The sequence below is a fragment of the Protomyctophum bolini genome (genome assembly GCF_963924005.1).
Source record: "Protomyctophum bolini genome assembly, chromosome: 12".
In the NCBI taxonomy this organism is placed as follows: Eukaryota; Metazoa; Chordata; class Actinopteri; order Myctophiformes; family Myctophidae; genus Protomyctophum; species Protomyctophum bolini.
Window position 1 is genome coordinate 13,272,245 of NC_137873.1, and position 22,762 is coordinate 13,295,006.

Genomic DNA, 22,762 nt, shown 5'->3' on the forward strand with positions numbered 1-22,762 from the left:
TTTATATGGCCATGCACCAGATTAGCGTTGATTAAAGCCACGCCCATTTCCCATAAAGCCACGCCCCTTTTGCCTCTCAGGGTATATTACCGTTATGTGAAGGAAGGAAACACCCACATTCCTCTGCAAGCTGCTAAAAACACTATTTACACGGGACTTGAGGGGAGAGAGCGAGGGAAAGGGAGACTGACACCTACAAAGCAAACGTAATCTGGTTGTCCTTGCAGTGACAGCTTCTCATCTGCTCGCTGACGCTGACTAATGCAGAAACGTCAGGCAGGGACCAGCGGTGGCAAAGTTAATCTACTGTGGTGAAAAGTTTATCGAAGTTAAAAGCTCTGTACACAAACCCTGCTCAGGTCCTCACAGGCCTGCTGAAGTGGCTCTCCTATCACCTCCACGCACGCACACCTGCCGGGGTGTGTGTGTGTGTTGAAGTGGGAAACTCTATACCAGGGGAGTGGTTTCAACAACACAGTGCAGGTATAGGTCTGCTTGCTTTAGAAACAGCCATCCAACCATCCGCCACCACGCTGAATAATTCACTACAGGCCACGATGACATCACGGATTCACGTGTGTGTGTGTGTGTGTGTGTGTGTGTGTGTGTGCGTGTGCGTGCGTGTGTGTATTGTTAGTGTCAAATGTCCCCACAAGTATAGTATGAATTTGACATTGTGAGGACAATGTTTCTGTTTCCTCACAAGATAAATGGTTGTTTTAGGTTTTATGTGTGTGTGTGTGTGTGTGTGTGTGTGTGTGTGTGTGTGTGTGTGTGTGTGTGTGTGTGTGCATGCGTGCGTGCATCCATACGTGAGTGAGTGTGTGTGTGCGGGTGCGTGCGTGCATTGGTACTATATGTTCTGGAAAGAAAAGCAGTGACATCATGGCCGTAGAGACTAGAGCGAGTGCGTGATGATGAGAGTGTTTTGGAGACAAGCCGTGGGGTCGGGGGTTTCCCTGGTGGGTCTCCACTGGGTGGGTGGGGCTTCCCCATGGGGTGGGTGGGGCTTCCCCATGGGGTGGGTTGGGTTTCCCTCTCAGTCTCTCCCGGGGGAGAAGGCCCCGTGGCTCTAATTAGGATCGGCTTACAGCTCGGCTAACCCGGGTGCTTCTAGGGATGCTGTTGCTGGTTGGAATAACGTGTTCCTTCCGCCCGCTATACGTCCTACCGGGGAAACTCCCCCCTGTCAGGTGGTAAGAAGCGGTCTGCTCACTCCTCATGCATTGGAGGAAACATGAGCAGGATTACAGCTTAGGCAATTGGCACTGGGTGAAACAAATGGGTTACAAAAGTCGGGGGATAAATAAAATAATATTGTTAATTCATTTTTTATTTTATTTTGACTTTCACTTTTGACGTTCAATTAGTTTCTGAAGTGGGTCTGAAGTAGCCTGCATCCAGCCCAAAGACCCCGCCCACTCTCTGAGTGGACTGCATCTCAGTCTGATAATCAGGCTAGGTCTGAAGTGGGTTTGCTATGTTTAAAATGTTGTGGAAAAGGCTTAGTTTTACTGTTAGTTTAGTGGTTGTAATATGGTAGGGGCAAGATTCAAAAAGCTCAGAAAAATTGCAAAAATAGCAGATCTACAAGCTAGCTGTATAGTAGTAGTGAATACATGTATAGTAGTAGTGAATACATGTATAGTAGTAGTGAATACATGTACAGTAGTAGTGAATACATGTATAGTAGTAGTGAATACATGTATAGTAGTAGTGAATACATGTACAGTAGTAGTGAATACATGTATAGTAGTAGTGAATACATGTATAGTAGTAGTGAATAGATGTACAGTAGTAGTGAATACATGTATAGTAGTAGTGAATGTAGTGAATACATGTATAGTAGTAGTGAATACATGTATAGTAGTAGTGAATACATGTATAGTAGTAGTGAATACATGTATAGTAGTAGTGAATACATATAGTAGTAGTGAATACATGTATAGTAGTAGTGAATACATGTATAGTAGTAGTGAATACATGTATAGTAGTAGTGAATACATGTATAGTAGTAGCTGCCCTTCATGTTGTTTCCTAGTGGGTTCATTCAGGAAGGATTCATCATCCATGTGCTGCACTGTCAATGATGTCTGAGTCATCTCACTTAATGCACTACCTTCATCATCTGTGTGTGTGTGTGTGTGTGTGTGTGTGTGTGTGTGTGCGTGTGCGTGTGCGTGCGTGTGCGTGTGCGTGTGTGTGTGTGTGTGTGATATTATTGTGAGCGTCATTGTCCTCACATTGTGAGGACAATGTTTCTGTTTCCTCACAAGATAAATGGTTGTTTTATGTTAAAAATAAAATAATATATAGTTTTAAATAGGTTTATGGAATTAGAGTTAACCCTAATGTATAGGCTACTCCAAACCCAGTTTATCTTCGACCTCACATACATACTGTGTGTGCTTGTTGCGGGTCTGCTATTTTCGGTGGTGTCTGTATGGGTGCACCCTTTCTCTCTCTCTCACTCGCACACACACATTTGAACCATTTATTTATGTCCACACAAAGGAGATGCATACAAAGACACAAATAGTAAAGGTGCAGTAGAGTTACACTTACAAAACCACATGGCATGTGTTTTCATGTTACAACAGGCATGTCACTCAGCATATATCTATGGGTATAAGTAGCAGCGTCTCCGCCATATATGTATTATATAGCAGAGACACTACAATACGTTGCCTGCCTTTTTGCCTCCTTTTTGGGCATCCCAAGTTGTTGGAACCCTCTAACAACCAGTCTGTGGGTATGCCCTAGGCTGCCCAATATAAACACAAATAGTCTGCACCTATAGCCCAGCTCTGAGATGGTATTTAGGCGTGGTTGGTATATTTAATGACCTTGGTCATAAAGGCTTCCTCTAGGCTGTGGTCAAAGGTGCAGGCTATCTCTAATACGGACACCTCTCTGGACTCTTCATCAACTACAACAACATCTGGTGTATTAGCTGTCAGAGATGTAAACATGTCTGGGTTATCACAGAGTTGAAACATGGATGGAATGACACAGGAATGTTTGTACATTCTCACTGAAGATGCATGATATTTTGATATGTCCTTTGCTATGAGTTCCACTATTCTATCATGGCGTGTTATGTACATTCCTTTGTATGCACACACACGCACACACACACACACACACACACACACACACACACACACACACACTCACACTCACACTCACACTCACACTCACACTCACACACACACATACATATGGGTGCACCCTTTCACACGCACACATTCACACCCATGGCAGAGGCAGCCATGCAATTAAGGCACCATCCAACCGTCACAGGTCTAACTCTTGAGAGTGTACAAATGGAAGTCTATGGACTTTGGACAAATCTGTTGTCAGCCAAATCTATGGACTTTTCATGTTTGTCTAGTGTACTAAATTGCCAGGTGCGACGTCATGTGGCCAATATAAATACATCTTGTGACTGATTTCGGTTTTGACAGGGGCTATGGCCCCTACTATATGCCCAGCTTTGAGTGTCTGTGTAAACACAAACATTGAATTAAGACAAAGTGTGTAAACACAAACACTGTAGACAAAAGTGAGGACGCAAATTGTGATTGGCCGGAATGAGATGGATGTATGTACGATGATACAAGCGCCCCTCACTTCACACGGGTGTGATTTTGTTTTATGCAATAACACACTGCGTTCATGTCTCGTAACGTATATATAGTGGCAGTGAATCTGCAATGGTGTGGCAGTCACGGTGGGCGCCCTTCACTTCACAGTGAGTCTGAGAGCGCGCAGATGGTACTAAATACCTGTAGACCACTCGGTGGTCCCCGGACCTAACGTTGAGAGCCAGTGCATTGGATCCCTATTCTGGGGCTAACATTCAGCAAGGATCAGTGTAGACTGTAGAGTGAAAAGGTGTCTTGCTCTGCAGGTCGGCATAGAGCCAGGAGGAGGAGGAGGAGATCAAACTGGGAGCCTACCACCTATACCTCCTCAGCCACTGCCCTGTCACTTCATCATCTGCGATTTATTTTATCTTGACAATCTTTGAATATATGTACATTATTAAAGCGAACTTGAAATTAAAAGGTTTTGAGATCCGCTGACCTGAGAGACATGTGGATGCCGCTTCACCCTAAAGTCTGAGGAGATCATGTCTGTCATATACTGTACTGGTCCAACCCTGGCATAGCATACGTGTAGGGATGTCCCCATCATGTTTTTTGCTCCCGATCCAATACCGATCATTTGATTTTGAGTATCTGCTGATGCCGATTTGTTTCTGATCCGATATTTATATTTTTCTAGAACACTTATGCCATATCACAATAGTACACTATCCAAAATCACAGACAATATCGAGTCTAATGTCATGATATGGATATAATATTGATGCTAGGGATGTCCTGATCACGTTTATTTAGCTCCCAATCCGATTCAGATCACGTAATCGGATCGGGACAAACCTACCTACAGTATGTGTGTCCGCCTCCCTGCCTCTCTTTTCCCTATACGGCTTTTAGTTTCTCCTGAATTTTACCCAGAAACTATAGTAAAATACGCACATCACTTCGTGGAGTTTGACCAGATGAAGAGCCTTGGCCCGTAAACGTCGGCAATAAATGTATCTTTTGGAGAATATGAGTGTGCGGGTTCCCTTCCCTTTTCCTGAATTTTACCCCACATAATACAACCACCCACTTTTCCGGTTCCTTCAGCTCTCCTTTCTTGTCACAGTGGAGGGTGAATAATTCATATCCTGGCTATAGCTCGCCAGTGGAGATGAATCGCGTGAGGGAGAGAGAGAGAGAGAGAGAGAGAGAGGGGAGAGCGGGATACATGTGCTCTGATGCCCCCCCCTCCTGGCAGAATGTCTTCGCTATGTTCAGTTGCACCAGTCCCCCCCCCCCCCCCCCCCCAAATACCCCTTCCCCACCCCGGCCCGTGTGACACTGCTGTTTTATAAAAAGCTCTCGTTGGTATTGCACGTGAACTCGGCTGCGGGACACATTTTCATGCCTGTCCCCCCCCCCCTCCCCGTCCACAGAGATACTGTCTGTGTAATTGTTCACTGTACTGTCGTCGGGCAGAAATCTCCATATTCCAACCTTTTTTTCTTTCTGATCACACGGAGCAGAGCTGAACTGAGCTGCATTAGCTAGTTTTTAGTTTGAATCCTGATAAGTAACAGTTTTTGACATACAGTGTGAGGTTTTCACACCCGACGATATTATTAAGGCTTCACATCAAATGTAACTGTGTGTGAGGAAGCCCTTTAACCAACTGAACCCTATACTGTACATCCGTGGTTCTTTCTCAGTTCAAGGGCAACCCGTAACTCATGGGCACATGACAACACCACCCATAAGGGGTCCATTTGGTTCCATTTGTATACCGTATAAATATAGACCTGGCTGCATGGTTCCATTTGGAACCCCCATGCGGAACCCCGAGGTTCCCTGGACCACACATTGAGAACCACTGCCCTGGGCAAAGTTCCAGATGGGTGTGATGCCACAAGTTGCAGAGCTTGTACATGTAGATCTGCTGTTTCTTGAATGTAACCACTTAAATCATTTAGCCTATACTTCACTGACCATGGGCTTCCCTAGGGCTGTGTCCATAAGTAAGCCTTGCCGTGCCCTGAGGCCCATAGGCCAAGAGCCTATCTCCCCCGTTCCCCTAGCGTGAGTCAGCTTGGTGTACAAGAACACCCCCTGGACATGATGCTGTCGCAGGGACTTACTCCAATCCAACACTTGATGGGCGAGTGCCAAGCAGAGAGGCACTGGGTCCCATGTTTAGACACTTTTGGCTCAGTGGTTGGACTTGTGTCCGCCCTGAGACTGGGAGGTTGGGGTTCGATCCCCAGCTGGTCATACCAAGGTGGGCCCAAGGGGGGGGGGGGTGTGTGTGTGTGTGTGTGTGTGTGTGTGTGTGTGTGTGTGCGTGTGCGTGCGCATATCCCTGTGCTTCATGTAGGTTGCAGCCAGAGGCTCCTCTCATGCATAACGTATGCTTTCTGCACGTGTGCATCACACACACACACACACACACACACACACACACACACACACACACACACACACACACACACACACACAGAGAGAGAGAGAGCCATGATTATTCATACAGAAGAAGGCTGATTGTTAGTGTCACGCCATGTGACAAGATGAGCCCTACGCAGCTGCATGGCTAGACACTAATTTATGCACGATGGTGTCGTGTGCCTGAGAACACAGACTTACAAGACCTCAGTCATAGACCTACAAGCTCACAACAGATCTACAAGCTCACAGAGACCTACAAGCTCAGGTCGACAAGCACGACGATGTTATTTTAAAATGCTTCTCTAACCACTGTTCATTTTGTCGACTAAAACGATGATGAAAAATGTTTGTCGACTATACCTTGTTTCACTGACAAAAACAACTAAATAATAATGAAATAAAAAATGGAGCTTTGATGACTAAAACTAACACAATGTTGTTGACAAAGACTAAAGACTAAAATGTTAGGAAGGGACTGCTTGATTTTATTAACAGATTGCAGAATGGGTACAGTTCAAGGAAGGTGCATGTCAATTGAGAGAACTGCTAAGAGAATAGAGCCAGAAAAAAGCACTCAGACTTGTTTACATCAGGGTCCTCCATTTTCAATTAATCAAAAAAAAAGTGGAGAATAGATCCTAAGAGACAAGTCATTTTATGTTTGGTTGCGCTCGGGTATTGCAGATTGTAATAGCAGATCTACAAGCTCATGCAGTTGTAGAAGTTGTGAGCTTACAGATCAGTTACTTTCAGCAAGCTGCCAAGTGTAAAATCAGCCATTACGATGCCATCAAGGTCCGCCAAAACACATTTCTGCAAAATATACTGTAGATAGATTTAGTCGACTGAAATCTTACGATATTTAGTTGACTAAAACTTGCTGTCTCGTGGAACCTAATGTGCCATATATAGTGTAAATCAGTGTCATACATATTCTGAAGAAAACCTGGGGAATTACATTCAGTAATGGTAAATGGTGCATTTATATAGCGCCTTTATCCAAAGCACTTTACATAAATTGTGCATTACATTCACCCATACACACCACACACGGGCACACACACACACACACACACACACACACACACACACACACACACACACACACACACACATTCATACACAGATGGCGGAGGAAACCATGCAACCTGCACGTCGGGAGCAATTAGGGGTTCAGTGTCTTGCTCAAGGACACTTCGACAACAACTCTGGGGGAGCCCGGGATTGAACTGGAAACCTCATGGTTCATTATTTTAAACTTTACCTGTTGAAAAATAGCAGATATACAAGCTCATAGCACGGCACCGAGTGCCGAGCAATGAGCTTGCTATGTTTTTTAAATCGTGAAAACGTGCAAAACTTTGAATCACTGCAAATGTTTTTTCATACAGTATCTTTGGTTATGGGGGGTCCATATTTTCAGATGGGGGTCGGCGGCCAATTACATAAGACTTGACATGAGGACCACTGATGAAACATGTTTTTTTTTTCTTTTTTGCAAACTCATGATTTAGAAGACATTTGTAGAATCTGGTCTGGGGTCTTCAATGGACTTCACTAACGTTGTCTTCCTGTCTCGTTGTGTTTGGGCTCCTCCTCTCTCAGGTCAGCCGCGTGTTGAAGCCGGGAGGTCGCTTCCTGTCCGTCTCCTTCGCCCAGCCCCACTTCAGGAAGCGTCTCTACGCTCGCCGCCAGTACGGCTGGTCCGTCGCTCACCACTGCTACGGCGACGGCTTCCAGTACTTCCTGTACGCGCTCACCAAAGGGGACCAGCTTAGCCCCGAGGACGCGGCTCTGGAGGAGAGGCTATTGGAGGAGGCTGAGGCTCCGCCCCCTCTGACGTATCAAGAGGAGGACGCGGAAGACTTCATCAATAACATTGTTCTATAGCGGTATTATTGCTCTTGTATTGCTATTGGAGACACTGGACACTGGGGGAGGCACTCGGGGGGACACTGGGAAGGCACTGGGGAGGCACTCAGGGGGACACTGGGGAGGCACTGGGGAAGCACTGAGGGGACACTGGGGAGGCACTGGGGAGGCACTCAGGGGACACTGGGGAGCCACTGGGCAGACACTGGGGAGGCACCATGGCGGACACTGGGGAGGCACCATGGCGGACACTGGGGAGGCACTGGGCAGACACTGGGCAGACACTGCAGGGCAGACACTGGGGTGGCACTTGGGGAGGCACTGGGGAGGCACTGGACATTTCATATCACACACACACACCATGATTCACTAGCCCCCTCAAGGCAGCTTGGGTACCCCCTGGCTATGCGTCGCGTACCCCACTTTGGGAACCGCTGCTATAGAAGACTTCATCTATAACATTGTTCTATAGAAGACTTCATCTATAGAAGACTTCATCAATAAATTGTTCTATAGAAGACTTCATCTATAGAAGACTTCATCAATAAATTGATAAAAGACCTCCCCCCAGGCACCCCCCTTTCCCGCCGCCTAAATTGGTTCATATTTTATTCTGTGGATATTCTAGCCTGACACTCAGGCTAGAATATTCATTCATGTTGTTGATTGGCCGTAGCCGCGGTATCAGATTTTTAACCAAGGCTGCCATAACGTCACCAGACCTGAATCGCCCAGAACATATTTTTTAATGGGTGTGGCTAGCGATTCAGGGGCTGGAACCAGGCTATGGATATTCAAAAATAGCAGCAAATAAATGAATATTTTTTGCTCTACAAGCTTGTACAGTTTCCTTTTTTCTTTCTTTTTTTTTAATGACGTTCCCAAAATAGGGAAGCCATGGAAGTGCTGGTATAGATGCGTATCCATATATCGTCTTATTTCACACTCTTCAGCGTAATGCTATGAGGAGAAAAGTGACTTATTTATTGTGAATCTGAGAGTGCGCAGCCTCTGCCAAAAAAAAACACAGCTTTTCTGCCTGGACTTTGTGCCAAGTGGATTCTCTGGCCAGGTTGTCAACAGCCTTGTTGTACAGGATGAATGTGTGAGGAAGTCGTGTCTCTCAATTCATCCAACTTTCTGCCTTACAGAATTACAGCTTCCAAGTCAGCCTGTATTCAGGATAGAATTTTCATATTAATCCATATAAGACCGGGGAAGCATCTAGTGACATTTCACTTACCCATGCAGTAGGGTAAATATAGCATCACGATCATTTCAACCATTACATTTGAAAATCTATTTAATTTTTAAAGCAAATCTTTTAACTCTAACCTTTGCATCTGGGGGTCCCACTCCCTGGAACAAAATCTGCTCAGACAGACAGACAGACAGACAGACAGGCGACTATGTGGGGGAGCATTAATAAAGCAGAAATCATTTATTTTTAATTTTCCACTGAAATGTAATTACCATCTATTTTTAAGAGTGGAGTGGGTCTCAGATGGCTGTTCCTATTCCACTGAGGTCCATTCTCTCACAGTCACTCTGATCTGTGATCTCTGTCATTTGTTTAAGGTAAACCTTACCTTTTTTAAATACCGTATACATATTTCTTCATTCGGGGAGAGGTACAAGGTTAGTTATACATCGTTATTGTTATTGGCATTGACATTCCCCGTTTGTTTTTTTGGGGGGGGGGGGTTTGCAACCCTTCCCCTTAGGTTGGGCAGAATGACCAAGAGTGGTCACGCTTACCCAGCCTACCCTCCCGTTCACCCTCCCACCCTCCCATGGGTCCTAAACAAATTATACTTCATAAAGTGTATATTTCCAAAGGGCCTCTGAACCAGAGAATGACAGACTTCCTGGCAGGGTGCACAGTGGGCAGCCAGCGAGAGAGGGCCTCTGAACCAGAGAATGACAGACTTCCTGGCAGGGTGCACAGTGGGCAGCCAGCGAGAGAGCGAGCGCTGCTTGCATAACTCTCTAAGTGGCTCCACTATACTCTGTATAAGGATATTGATAATAGATGCGTTAACCTTGGCACATGGGGTACAATCAATGCGCCGCCGCCACAGACAGTAAAATACCCATGATGGAGTCATTTTTTGTGACTGTCTGCGTGGATGACTGTTGAGGGGAGGACAGCTGGGATTCTGTTGAGCGATGGATTGTGAGTAGTGGGTAAAACCAGCCTAGATATACTAACTAATGCTGTCAAAAGAGATAAACGGCAAGCATTCAAGGCGCTCAATAATTCATGAAGAAATTTTAATAAATGTGTACAGTTTACAGTACAGTATACTTATTCAGGTTACGGTATACCCACATATATAGCATTTCCCCGGTTATTGGGTGAAATAGCCTGGTTCCCTCCCTCCCTCCCTGTTTCACACTCCCACTCTTTTTTGTGCATAGTTCCCATAGTGCTATTTGTTTTCTTGGGCGCCGTTCACATCTAAGAGACAGCTGTCTCCTCGGTGTCTCCTGTCTCTTCTGTGTGTCGACGGCTCGCAATGCATTTTCAATGGGAGTCACGTGGTTTGACGAGACAAGCTTGCTCCCTGGCTGTGTTCTGTCCCAAACAGAGGGTCGGGACCCATTTGTGGGTAACAGACCAATCTTTATGGGCCAGGACTCGAGTGGTGACTGGCCTATACCATAAAGATGCATGTGGAGATGATGGAAATGCATGTAACGATGGAAGTTGGACATCCATATACCCGCCTGGCTAGGCCTGTATCTACTTTTTTCATGCGACGTGAATTCAAGCGACGTGTTGTGCGCTTGTATCTGCTATTTTCACTAGTTTGCGTCCGGTCAAACGTCTAATAATCTCTCTTTTTGGGTCTCGACCTGAAAGGTTTGAAACCACTGCTTGAGGGCTCATAATGGAGATCCTATAACAAATGAAATAGACAATATAGGCTATAGGGCTTGCCTTGGTGCTACTGTAGTTGGATTTGCAGTTAAACAACAATCGTGCACTTCTACACTTCAGTGTGTTCTTGCTCAGGACACCACACACATCCTTCAATACAGAACAGCCTCACACAGGACACCACACACATCCTTCAATACAGAACAGCCTCACACAGGACACCACACACATCCTTCAATACAGAACAGCCTCACACAGGACACCACACACATCCTTCAATACAGAACAGCCTCACACAGGACACCACACACATCCTTCAATACAGAACAGCCTCACACAGGACACCACACACATCCTTCAATACAGAACAGCCTCACACAGGACACCACACACATCCTTCAATACAGAACAGCCTCACACAGGACACCACACACATCCTTCAATACAGAACAGCCTCACACAGGACACCACACACATCCTTCAATACAGAACAGCCTCACACAGGACACCACACACATCCTTCAATACAGAACAGCCTCACACAGGACACCACACACATCCTTCAATACAGAACAGCCTCACACAGGACACCACACACATCCTTCAATACAGAACAGCCTCACACAGGACACCACACACATCATTTCCGTCTGCATGCCTTTCTTTATTCTCTCTGCCTGCATGATGTCGTCTGTGTAGTGTTAGGCTTCGTACAGACATATCAGACGAACATGCTCTGTGCTGTCCGTGTTTCATGGCCGCCTCAATGCTTTTCCAATGGAAGTCATATGTTTTGACCAAACAGTTTTGTGTGATGGGGGGAGGGGGGGGCAATCAAATACAAGTGTTTGGTCAAACCATGTGACTTCCATTGGAAAAGCATTGAGGCGGCCATGAAACACAGGCAGAGCACAGTTGTTCTTTATGTGTGTACGAAGTACCCAGGCTTTTATTTTCATTCGCATTCGGCTCAAAAATGAAAGCCAGGGGAAATGCATGGGAAAACCTGGCATAGGAATTTCCTTCTATTTCGCTATCCATAACAGTGCAGAGATTTGTCGACAAAATTGTCATAGTTTTAGCCTAAGCCTATAGTTTTTATTTAGTTAATTGAAACTCTTCAGCTCAGAATGACCATTAACCATTTATTGCAAAGATATTGCATTAGTATGGCGCTGTGGCTCTGCTCATGTGATATCATATAATCTGATATCATTTGATATCTCAGATTATCTGTGCACCGAGACACAGCTCTGATATCAACAACAAACCCCAGAGCAAAGCTTAACATAAAGACATTACATCAACAACATAACTTTCAATGCAGTCCATATATGCACATAGATACTGAACAAGATCATAAAAACACATTATAATCACAGATAGAACTACATACCACATATAGTACAATCCACAAATCACGTTTATAATCACAGAATCACCCATTACAGAACTAATGCCACAGGGAGGAGGCCGAGGAGGTGGCGGAAATTTTAACGCTGACATCTGAACAACAGAGACACAGAATCAGCCAGCATGAAGACTGAGGACAGAGTAGTGACTGCTTAAAAAGAACACCTGATTGAATGTGGGCGTGAGTGAGTTAGCTGGCAGCGAATGAGAGTGAGGGAGTTGACATGGACAGAGACTGCTGATTTAAAGGAACAGAATGCATTACTGATAGAGAATGAAGGGGGGATTATATAATATAGGAAATAGAGCATGCACCTCCACTCTAGCCCAGGTGCTAGACAAAAAGGCAGTACAAGATGAAAAATAGAGTCTGCAACACTGGTATGAAACTCAGCTCCACTGGTTTATTAGATTCGACGTTTCGATCCCTTAGGATCTTCTTCCTAAGGGATCGAAACGTCGAATCTAATAAACCAGTGGAGCTGAGTTTCATACCAGGGATTATATAATATACCTTCTGCTTTCCGTGTCTCAATGAACTATCGCTGCGCTGGATTTGTTATTTAGTTCTGTTCAGTGAAAAAAGGGAGACAGACATTGTCATCATAGTGTCTCAACAAACATTGGACGTCTGACAGACGTGCAGATCAGGTATATATTAGGACCTACGTATACCTGATCTGCACGTCTGACAGACCTCGAGATTAGGTTGAATATTTAGACGACTGACTATGACCCCTCTTAGACGTCAATATGCAGTTCTTTCTCTCTTCCTGCATGTCTCTGTCTGGGTGTCTTTCTTTCTTGCTTTCTTTCTACATCTGTCTCTTTCTTTCTGTCTGCGCAAGTGTGCATCGTTCCTGCATATCCTTATGTGCAGCATAAATGTCTGACTGTCTTTGAATCTTTTTTTATTCCCCTGCCTGTGCGTGTGTGTTTGTGCGTGTATGTGTGGGTGCTCACACTCGCACATTCTTGCGTGCACACTGCACAGCATGTGCAGCCAGCATTGTCTTTGCTTTTCCTAATTGTCCTCCATGCTCTGTTGCCTGCAGGGGAAGCAAAAACAACAATCTGCTGCATACTCTCTCTCTCCCTCTCTCCCTCTCTCCCTCTCTCCCTCTCTCCCTCTCTCTCTCTCTCTCGCTCAGTGCCGAAAACACAGCTGATCTACAAGCCCATGGCGCCACGATGTGACCCTACAGTATGTACTAAAATCTCTCTCTTCAATCTTGCATGTGTACTGAAGGCCTTCCGATTGGTCCTGAGTGCGTCAGGTCAGTGGTCCTCAAAGTGTGGTCTGGGGGGACACAAGGGAGCGAGCGTTTTTTTCCCCCCCTACCCCTAATGTGACCGTTTCTGACGAGGCTAATTAGTCATTGAAATTTGAAAGCAGGGAATCATAGCTTCAAATTGACCTATTGGTTGTTCAGTTTGACCCACCACTTTTGGAGATAGGACTATGGCTTATAGAGTAATGTCTTACAGAAAACAGCGAGGTGAGAAAATAGGTTCTGTGGACTCTAACATTACACCTAGCTACGTTTAAGCATTTAGAGTTCATATTTACATGTCAATTTCAGCTCTGACATTTATTTTCAGACATGCTCTAGTATGTGAGGAGTGTGCCTGTGCTTTTAACTCATTTTGGAAAAATAAAAAAATCTGTTTTTAACCTCGCCTGAACAGTTAGTCTTGCCGCCATGCGTTGTCTCTGTATCAAAAAGAGTCACTGAAATGTTTAGTGGTGAGAAAGTCACAAGTATCCAAAAAATACGAATAGCCTACAGATAATGTACTTCACAATTACTCAAGTAAATGTACTTTGTAACTGTCCATCACCGATGCTGTATGGTTTGCATTGTACATTATGAAGCGTATAATGATAATTATATGCCGGCTTCCCTCGGGGCGATATCCAGTAATGCTATTAGATACTGTACTGTACTGTGCAGGCTTACGTAACACAGAGAGAAATATGAACGGCTGATGTCCACTCAGGATGAAGTGAAGGGGAATGATAGATGGCACAGCTCTGGGCCTGCAGTGTTGCCCTATTTAACCCATTAAGACTGCAGGCTGATTCTACAAATATCCTCCAAAGCCAAAGTACTGTAACTAAAGAATAATAATATAATGGTTTGGACTATAAAATAAAAACAAAAAGGTCGATATTAGGTTTAAAAGTGTTTCAACCGGCCAGCCAAATGTGGCAAATAAGTGATATTACACTAATAATTGAAAATATGTTCTTGAGGTAATTGTTTATCCCCCCAAAATCGCGAAGACTAATTTTGGATACACAAATACGTAGGTCTGTGTGTCCAAAAACATAGTTACGGCACTTTGGCTTTGTAGGGCAGAGTAGTTCTCAAACATATTATACGTACTTCCCCCACATTGATGTGTATTTGGCTGCAGACCCCCCATCTGAAAACGTTTTGTGAAAGGGACCCCATGCACCAGAAAACACAAATAAATAAATAAATGTCTAGCTTGCAGCACGGCACAAAATGCCTTTCCCAGATGACCTGGGAGGTCTGGAATGATTCACCATAATATCGTACACGATCAGAAATGTATTTTGGCCCAAAACCATTTAAAGCTTATGACCAATGGAAGTATTTTAAAATAATGTATTTGACACACAGGGGGGGACTTCATGCATTGTCTTGGTGTTATGTTGTTGTTGTGTGCTGCTATATGGTTATGTGTTTTTCTATTGAACAGACTGTGGAAATGATGAATATTGTTGCAGCGCAACGACACGTTGTGGGTTTGTAGATATTTTTCGGCTTTTGCTAGGCGTATAAAAAAATCGAATAAAATCATCGTCGAAGTATACAGTGCAAACCTTTGTGTGAGTGTGCGTGTGTGTGTGCGTGCGTGCAAGCGAGCGTGTGTGTGTGTGGACCCTGCATGGTGCAGCCCGGCTGTCCTGGCCATCTGTCAGGTCAACACCCGGGGTCTTCTCTCTCTCTCTCTCTCTCTCTCTCTCTCTCTGACTCTCACTTCAACTAAACAGGCCACGTGACCTATGACCCCCAAAGCTGCTGAGTCAAGGCAGAGTTGATAGAATGGCGCTCTGACTGCAGTAGTATTGCTCTATGTGCGCTCTGGCTGCAGTAGTATTGCTCTATACTCTGACTGCAGTAGTATTGCTCTATACTCTGACTGCAGTAGTATTGCTCTATACTCTGACTGCAGTAGTATTGCTCTATACTCTGACTGCAGTAGTATTGCTCTATACTCTGGCTGCAGTAGTATTGCTCTATACTCTGACTGCAGTAGTATTGCTCTATACTCTGACTGCAGTAGTATTGCTCTATACTCTGACTGCAGTAGTATTGCTCTATAGCACTATAGCACATTGTGGGTCACGGATCCATTTCCGTGTGTCGTGAGTGAATGTCCCTCAGTGTGTCATGCCTCGTGACACAATACAGAATTAATTCCATATGTTGATCTGTCCTCATCTGACCTCATCAAACCCTGTACACTCAAGACACTGCCCCCACTGCCACCCTTAGATCTCCATATATGGAGCTGACCTGTTCTGACATTCCATATGTTGATCTGACCTCGTCAAACCCTGTACACTCAAGACACACTGACGCCCCATGCCAAAGTGCCAGCGCTCGCCCAGCAGTCTGCCCTTGGTCCTCTGCCCGGCCGAGAGCGCCCCTGCCTGGGTATTTGACCTCCGTGTAAAGGCCCCCAGGCAGAGACACTGACAGCCAGGCATGGACCAGGGGAGAGCGCCCTTGCCTGGGCACTGACGATCGGCCGTCTCTGTGTGTAGGAAACAGTCATCCCAGTCATCCTGTTCCCGTGCATTGGATCCACCCAACTCCCCTGCTCTCACACCTCATCAGTGACCTGCTGGTTGGTTCTCAAACTTTTTCATATCAAGGACCCCCAAAATGACTCTCTTTAGCTTGCGGATCACCATTTGAAAAGATATGCCAAGGACCCCACAAGGGAAGATGTGTTTGACATGCATTAGGCTACGGACCCCCATTTCATTATTATAAATGGTTCCAACTGACGCTGGGCAGTTAAACATCGAAAACCATCAAAACCATTGTCTGCCTGACAGGGGCCCATTGAGCCCTCCTCCATCCCAGGAAGAGAGGGAGACAAAGAGAAGCAGATAATGGCAGCAATATCAGTCCAAATGTCAATTCTGTTCCGGTCTGCTAGCACTAAACGTCAATGTCACAATGTAATTGACCATAGCCGCACGCACGCACACATGCATGCATGCACGCACGCACGCACGCACGCACACACACACACACACACACACACACACACACACACACACACACACACACACACACACACACACACACACACACACACACACACACAAAAAACAAAATCAATTGCAATATGCAGGGCGGGCAGTAGCCTTAATAGTGCAAACCCAGTGGTATAGGGGGACTGGAGGTCACTGCGGTGGCACATTGTTAATGTTTGGTGTTCTTCTAACTGTTGCGTTGTTGCGTTTTTTGACATACTTGCATTATTTTCTCACTCCGCTAAGTCAGTGCTTCTATGTATTTGGCTACTGAACCCTAGCTGTCTGAAAACCTCCATAAGAGAAGATTAAGATTTGATGTTGTTGTTTTTTTTTAAAGAATGATGCCACAAAATAGCCAAAGTATAAAGTATCTAGATCTTCCTATCTCTAATCCTGTTGTGATTGGAAGACTGTAGACAGGGGTGCTCCTCAGCTGCAGCCCTTTAGTAATCGGGTGGAGCCCTATTTAAGCTCTGCTCTGCACTTCAGTGTTTGTCAGATCCCCAAGTAACATGCTGTGTTTCTCTTGCTCCAGAACCTGTGCCTTGTCTTGGACTTTGCCTCTTCGCTACCAGCCTACGCCTACGTTAAGTTTGCCTATACCTTGTTTGGACTTTCTGCCTGCTTTTGCCTTTTTGTATTTTTGTTGTGCTCTGGACTTTGCCTCTTTGCTACCAGCCTATGCCTACGCTAAGTTTGCCTTGTTTTGAGTTTTTTCCTGCTTTTGTATTTTTGTTGTGCTCTGGGATGGAAATAAGTCTTTGTTTTTTAACTTTGAACTTGCCTCTGTGTTTGAGTCTGCAATTGGGTTCACCTAGACTTTCATACCTAACCTAACAGTATGTTAAATCAACAGTGGGTTTGACCACAAGTGGAAGCACTGTTGATAAGGAATGCATTAGTGTAATTCATGGCATCTTCCAGCTGGAGGTCTCAGATGTCATTTAAATAATGCCCCTGTAATGTGACCCAGAGTACAGCGTTCACAGCTGTCTATGATTGTTCGGGCTAATGAACAAACACGTTGCAGGTTCTTTTTTGCCTGGGGGCAAATGAGATGGTATGCACAAGAGTGTGCATGGGGCACCTCTGTGTTAAATTGGCAATTTCTCCCAAAATGGTGCTATAAATATATGCTTTGGAACATGCTGAAATAGCCTAATGTAAAGTACTATACTGTACATGATTTGAACATTTGACATTTTAGGGGGCCTAATATTTCTACGATTGCTATACAAATTGCTACAAAACATACAGTATGTGCTTTGGACGCACACACACACACACACACACACACACACACACACACACACACACACACACACACACACACACACACACACACACACACACACACACTGTTTGTCTAGACTAGAGGAATGTTTAGTGCTGCTTTTAAACTGCTTTTATACCTGTAAGGTATTCGTCCAATCAAAGTGTTTATTTGTCCTATAGCTCTGAGAGTAGGCTGTACACATGTAACCGAATGGACCTACATTTTTTTTGTATTTGTCATTGTGTAATTTTTGTATGCTATATGAATTGAATACATATACTGTAGGACCACAATGGAAGTCCACAGGACTATTTTTGTGCGTTATCCTTTTAGTACTACGTGCTGTTTTAGGATTTAACATTTACATCATTCTACGGCCTTGCCTCAATGGTATTTGACCAGACTGGATTTCCATAATGGGATTGTTTTATGTGACAAAAGCAACACCAAAGAGACACATTTAGTTTTTTACATGTTCTTTCACCATTTATTAGTTCACCAAATACAGTGAAAATGGCATCATAATATACAATGACTCATTCTTAGAATGTCATGACATTTTTGTTGCTTTTTTGCTTCATAAAATGATGTCTCGTTATTGAAAATATTAAGGTTTCATGCACAACAAACCATATCCAGTTTCTTTAAAAGAATGGTACAAAATAAACAAAATAAAAAATAAAAACAAAAGAACATAACTGTAATGTCCAAAATCGGTCAAATAACGTGTCATTTGAGGATACTCGTAAACAGTGCAATATTTAATCTAAAATCGCCATTTTTCTAACAAATTCATCAACGAAGCTCAAGTCACAGTATACGATTTCTTAATAATAGTTTTAACATTGATGTGTGCAAAAACCCCAAAACACATTCAGTTAGTCTTTAAAAAAACGTCAAACTCTTGATATAGAATGAGACCAGTAGATTCTCCTCTTATGTGTAGCCTAGTCTCGACCTGTATGTCATCTCTGAAATATAAACATTGTTGATGAATTGTAAGACGATAGACTAGCATACGTATCATTTTAAATAACAAATATTTAGATATAAAAATACAAATATGAATTTTGTTTTAAAAAGAAGCGTGCCAGGGTAAAAGTGGTGGCACCTTAGTGTTGGCACCGGAGCGAAGGTTCATGCAAATAGATGGGAGGGAAAAGGTTGACTTTAAATTTATAGAGGACAAAACACGAATAATCGCAAAATTTAAAAAATAACCAAATAATACCAAACCTAATTTTTTTGCCATCGATTTCATGACCCTTATTTCAAAACAATTGACTATAATTTCCACATCTATATGCTGGCCTCTTTCCATCATTTGAATATTGAAAAGGTGAAGAAAAGATATGTGCAGGTGTAGATTATCTCACTGGTTCTCAAAGTGAGTTCCGGGGACCTCCAGGTGGTCCTTGGTGGGATCCAGGGGGTCTCCGGCAACAGATGAAACACTTAAGCCCTGTTTTACCTCTGTTGCTTTTTTGGCTATTCGAAAATACCCGATTTGCAAGCCCACAATGGATCCTATGTATAGGACACATCGTGAGCTTGCAAATATGCTATTTTTGAAAAATGTTGAGAAATGTTGACAAAATGTTGACAAATCCTCTCTCATGGGACGGACGGACCCTGGAACAAAATCTTTTCGAATGGGAGTCAGCGGCCAAATATACATCAATGTGAGGGTCCTTGACATGGAAATGTTTGGGAACCACTGCAAGGTGCCAAACCTGCACCCACGACTGGAGTGGGTTGGTGGGTGGGTGGCTGGGGTGGCGGGACAATACAACCAATTAAAAGGTATAGCCTGTGATTTATTTGAACCACTTTAATAATGCTCTTTTTCCTATAACGGGGCGGGGCCAAAACAAAATGAGCCAATAACAAAGAAGATATTAACATTGCACCATCCTCGGATATATGTTCTACATACAATGGGTCTCTCCACTATTGAGAGTTTGGTTGGTCTGTTGTTTTGTTTTTTTAAAAGCTTTTTTTTCCTTTGTTTCTTTTCCTTTAGCAGCAACGGGGTGGGGAATGCGTTCTAAAGTTCTCGCAGTGCTGAAATGGACAGCTCCTCGTGAATGCCAGTGTCGCTGTTTGAATCGACAATGCAAAAAGCGTGTAGGAGGTCAGGGAGGACTGCAGGGAGAAGGAGGGGGAAGGTCTCGGAGCTTTCAGAGAGAGCCTGCAGAAGCCTACTGGTACTGTACAACTAGATAGGGCTTGAAATGGTATAGCTTCAGCCTTCCCAAGGCGCAAATGTTTTCTTATTGTTGTTGTTCTTCTTGTTATTGTCGGTTGTTTTACAGCGCTTTTGGAAGAGAGATGGTCGTGAAAGTATAGAATGAGTACAATTCAATCCATCAGAAAACCAGCAGATAGGGTTGAGGAACGGAGGCGTGTCCGCCATCTCAACATCTTGGTGCGCAGCAGGAGCCTAGTTTAAAAAAATCGGGATTCGTTTGGAGAATTGCCAGCAACCCCATCATTGATAAACCTCCGTCTTTTTCCCCAGAGTCTCTCTCTCACCCTCTCTCTTTAATCTTCCTTTTTTGCCTTCCTCATTATCTTTTCTCCGTCCTTTCCCCCCTCCATGTTTCCTTCACTATCCCCGTCCTTTTGTCTTCGCTTGATCGGTGCCATCGTGTGTGTTTTTCCTCCTCCGTTAAACACAATCCTCGAAAACATGCACATTTTACAGCCGACAAGTGCTTCCTTCCTCAAATCGGGTGATCAAAAATAAAAAGTCTTGCGAGGCGTCGGTCATGTTTAGACGCCGGGCGACGACTTGTCTGTCATGCCTTTCAGAACATCGTTTATTCTGTCGTCCTCGATGTCCACTGTGGAAAGGAGAAGGGGGGATGTTTACTGGCACCATTCAAGGAATATAGAGCATGTCAGACAGGCAAACGGTCCAAGTGCAAAGGCAAGGACGAAGTGGATGCAACGTTCTATCATTCTAGAAGAACGTACGCTACACTTCGTCCTTGACGCGATTTTTCACAGATGGATTTCATAACAATGATGCCAGTGCCACTGCGTAAAAATGCTGCCAAACCCCAAAGCGCGCCGTGTGTCTATCACAAAAGAGGTTTTTGTTTATAGGCTATGATCGCATAATACATTATTTACTGCAAAGTATAACCATAAGGGATGGTTTTATGGGCAAGTCGTGGGAAAAACAAAGATACGCACCTTTAATTGAATTGAATTTATTTAGTTTATAGATAAAAGCATCATTTTTTGCACAACTCCCGTTTTCACATGTTTACAATGTCATGCGCGTGTATAGGATCTATTGTCAATGCGTGCAGCTCAATTCATACGCCATGCACGGCGTCGCTTGCCGACCACGCAGAACAGATCTGGGTAACAAATACCATTCCGATTTTTCAATTTGTATTTTGTTTTATTATATTGTTTTAGTTTTAATTACCTCTCTTTGCTCTGCCGATCTGGCCGAGTTTCGGGGGTCTTTTCGCCTGCGACGCCGCGAAGAAGGCGCTTGTGTCCTGCAGTCCGCAGCTAAAGGACATCTGGCTGACCTCACTGTCCGCGCCGTAGCCGCTCATCTTCCCCTCGTTGTATGGCAGCACCTCGGACATGTTGTTGGCACAGTACAGCACTGTTCAACGCTCGGTACGTGGAAGAACAAGTAGTCTGGCTATATTTGATATATAGCCGTATAAATCCCTTTGTCGTGGTTGCACTTCTCGAGTTTTTTTGTTTTTTCTCCGGTTGGAATCCGTTTGAAATAATCAATCAATCAATCAATCAATCAATCGACGTGCAGCGTGTAGCCTATAGCCTACAGATGTCCGTTTGTAGACCGCGGTTTAGTGTTCGGTCGGTCGGTGGCGGTGCGTGTCTCTGGTTCCTTATAGAGTGGATGTTGTTGTTGGGAGAGATGTGTTCGGCTGTGCTGCTGGCTGATGTCTGCTGAGGGAAGTGGGAGATCCCGGGATCATAAAGGAAACCCAGGCGGAATGGTGGTGAAGTCATCCGCCCGGGCTTTAAAGCGTGCGCGCGGTGCGTGTCTGTGTGCGTGCGTGCGTTGTGCTTGTGTGGCAGGCGGGGGGGGCTCCAAGTGTTCGAGGAGTAAGTGTGACACCAACAGGCGAGAGATGGAACTACGGGTGGTGTAGCTGCTATGGCACTGCATGCAATAACATTGAACTCTGAGTAGGCTATCTGTTTAACTCTCAGCACCAAAATGAACACTGAGGACTTTACTCTGTACTTCAAACCCTTTTCATTGCTGGCTAGATTCTATGCTAAAATAAGGAGGCGTGACCCCCCCCCCCCCCCTCCACACACACACACTCCCGCACGCACGCACTTGAGTCCAAAACATTTCAGATCTGCAATGTTGCGTTTGTGGTGCTGTGGCATTTCCCTTCATCTTTCAACAGGATTCTGTTTCATCCTCTTTGGTGCTTTGGATCATGGAGTGCAGGCATGCTTCAGTTGAAACACCTGTTGTTGTTCCTATCAAGGTTATATTGTCAGTAGGCCTAGTTTAATTTATTTTTTGTTTTCAATTTCAAATTTAGTTTTTTAAAGCAGGGATATTTAAAATAAAATATATAGTTTTTCATTGCACTTCGTGACTTTCCAGTTTCCACGAGGTGTGCAAGTGAATGAAATGTTGAAGAAAACAGGGGTGGGGGATGGAAGCCACTTTAGGAACCCTGTGCTGGGGCGACGTGGCCAGCTTTTAGGGGGGGGTGCCTGTAACCATGGAATACAAATTCCTACGAGACGTCACATCAGCAAGTGATCATCATTATAACTTCAGCACCATGGACAGCGCACGTGCTCCTTGCACAAACACCGTTTTGGCGAGTAAAAGTGTTCTGCTGATTGCATAAAGGCTGCATTCATCGCATATTGTTGCATGTTATACTTTATATAGCCTACTTTAACAGGTGGCCAGAGTGAGAGGGAGGTAGAGACTGTTTGAACTGCTGTTT

General features: G+C 44.4%; 2 protein-coding genes across 2 annotated transcripts in view; one reads left to right on the top strand and one right to left on the bottom strand.

The window, feature by feature from the left end:
- The window catches only part of ece2a (endothelin converting enzyme 2a), a 126,627-nt gene extending 118,671 nt beyond the window's left edge, over positions 1–7,956 (top strand). The window contains exon 4 of the mRNA XM_080777311.1: positions 7,638–7,956. Within this exon, the coding sequence (XP_080633437.1) occupies positions 7,638–7,922 (285 nt within the window). The 3' untranslated portion in view covers positions 7,923–7,956. The remainder of the gene's footprint in view (positions 1–7,637) is intronic.
- Positions 7,957–18,304: 10,348 nt separating this feature from the next.
- camk2n2a (calcium/calmodulin-dependent protein kinase II inhibitor 2a) lies at positions 18,305–21,717 on the bottom strand. Its single transcript, XM_080777793.1, has 2 exons — positions 21,226–21,717; positions 18,305–20,629 (listed from the first exon to the last, which is right to left on the bottom strand). Exons 1-2 carry the CDS (start codon positions 21,392–21,394, stop codon positions 20,559–20,561), a joined length of 240 nt encoding a protein of 79 aa, XP_080633919.1. The 5' UTR covers positions 21,395–21,717; the 3' UTR covers positions 18,305–20,558.
- Positions 21,718–22,762: the final 1,045 nt, after the last annotated feature.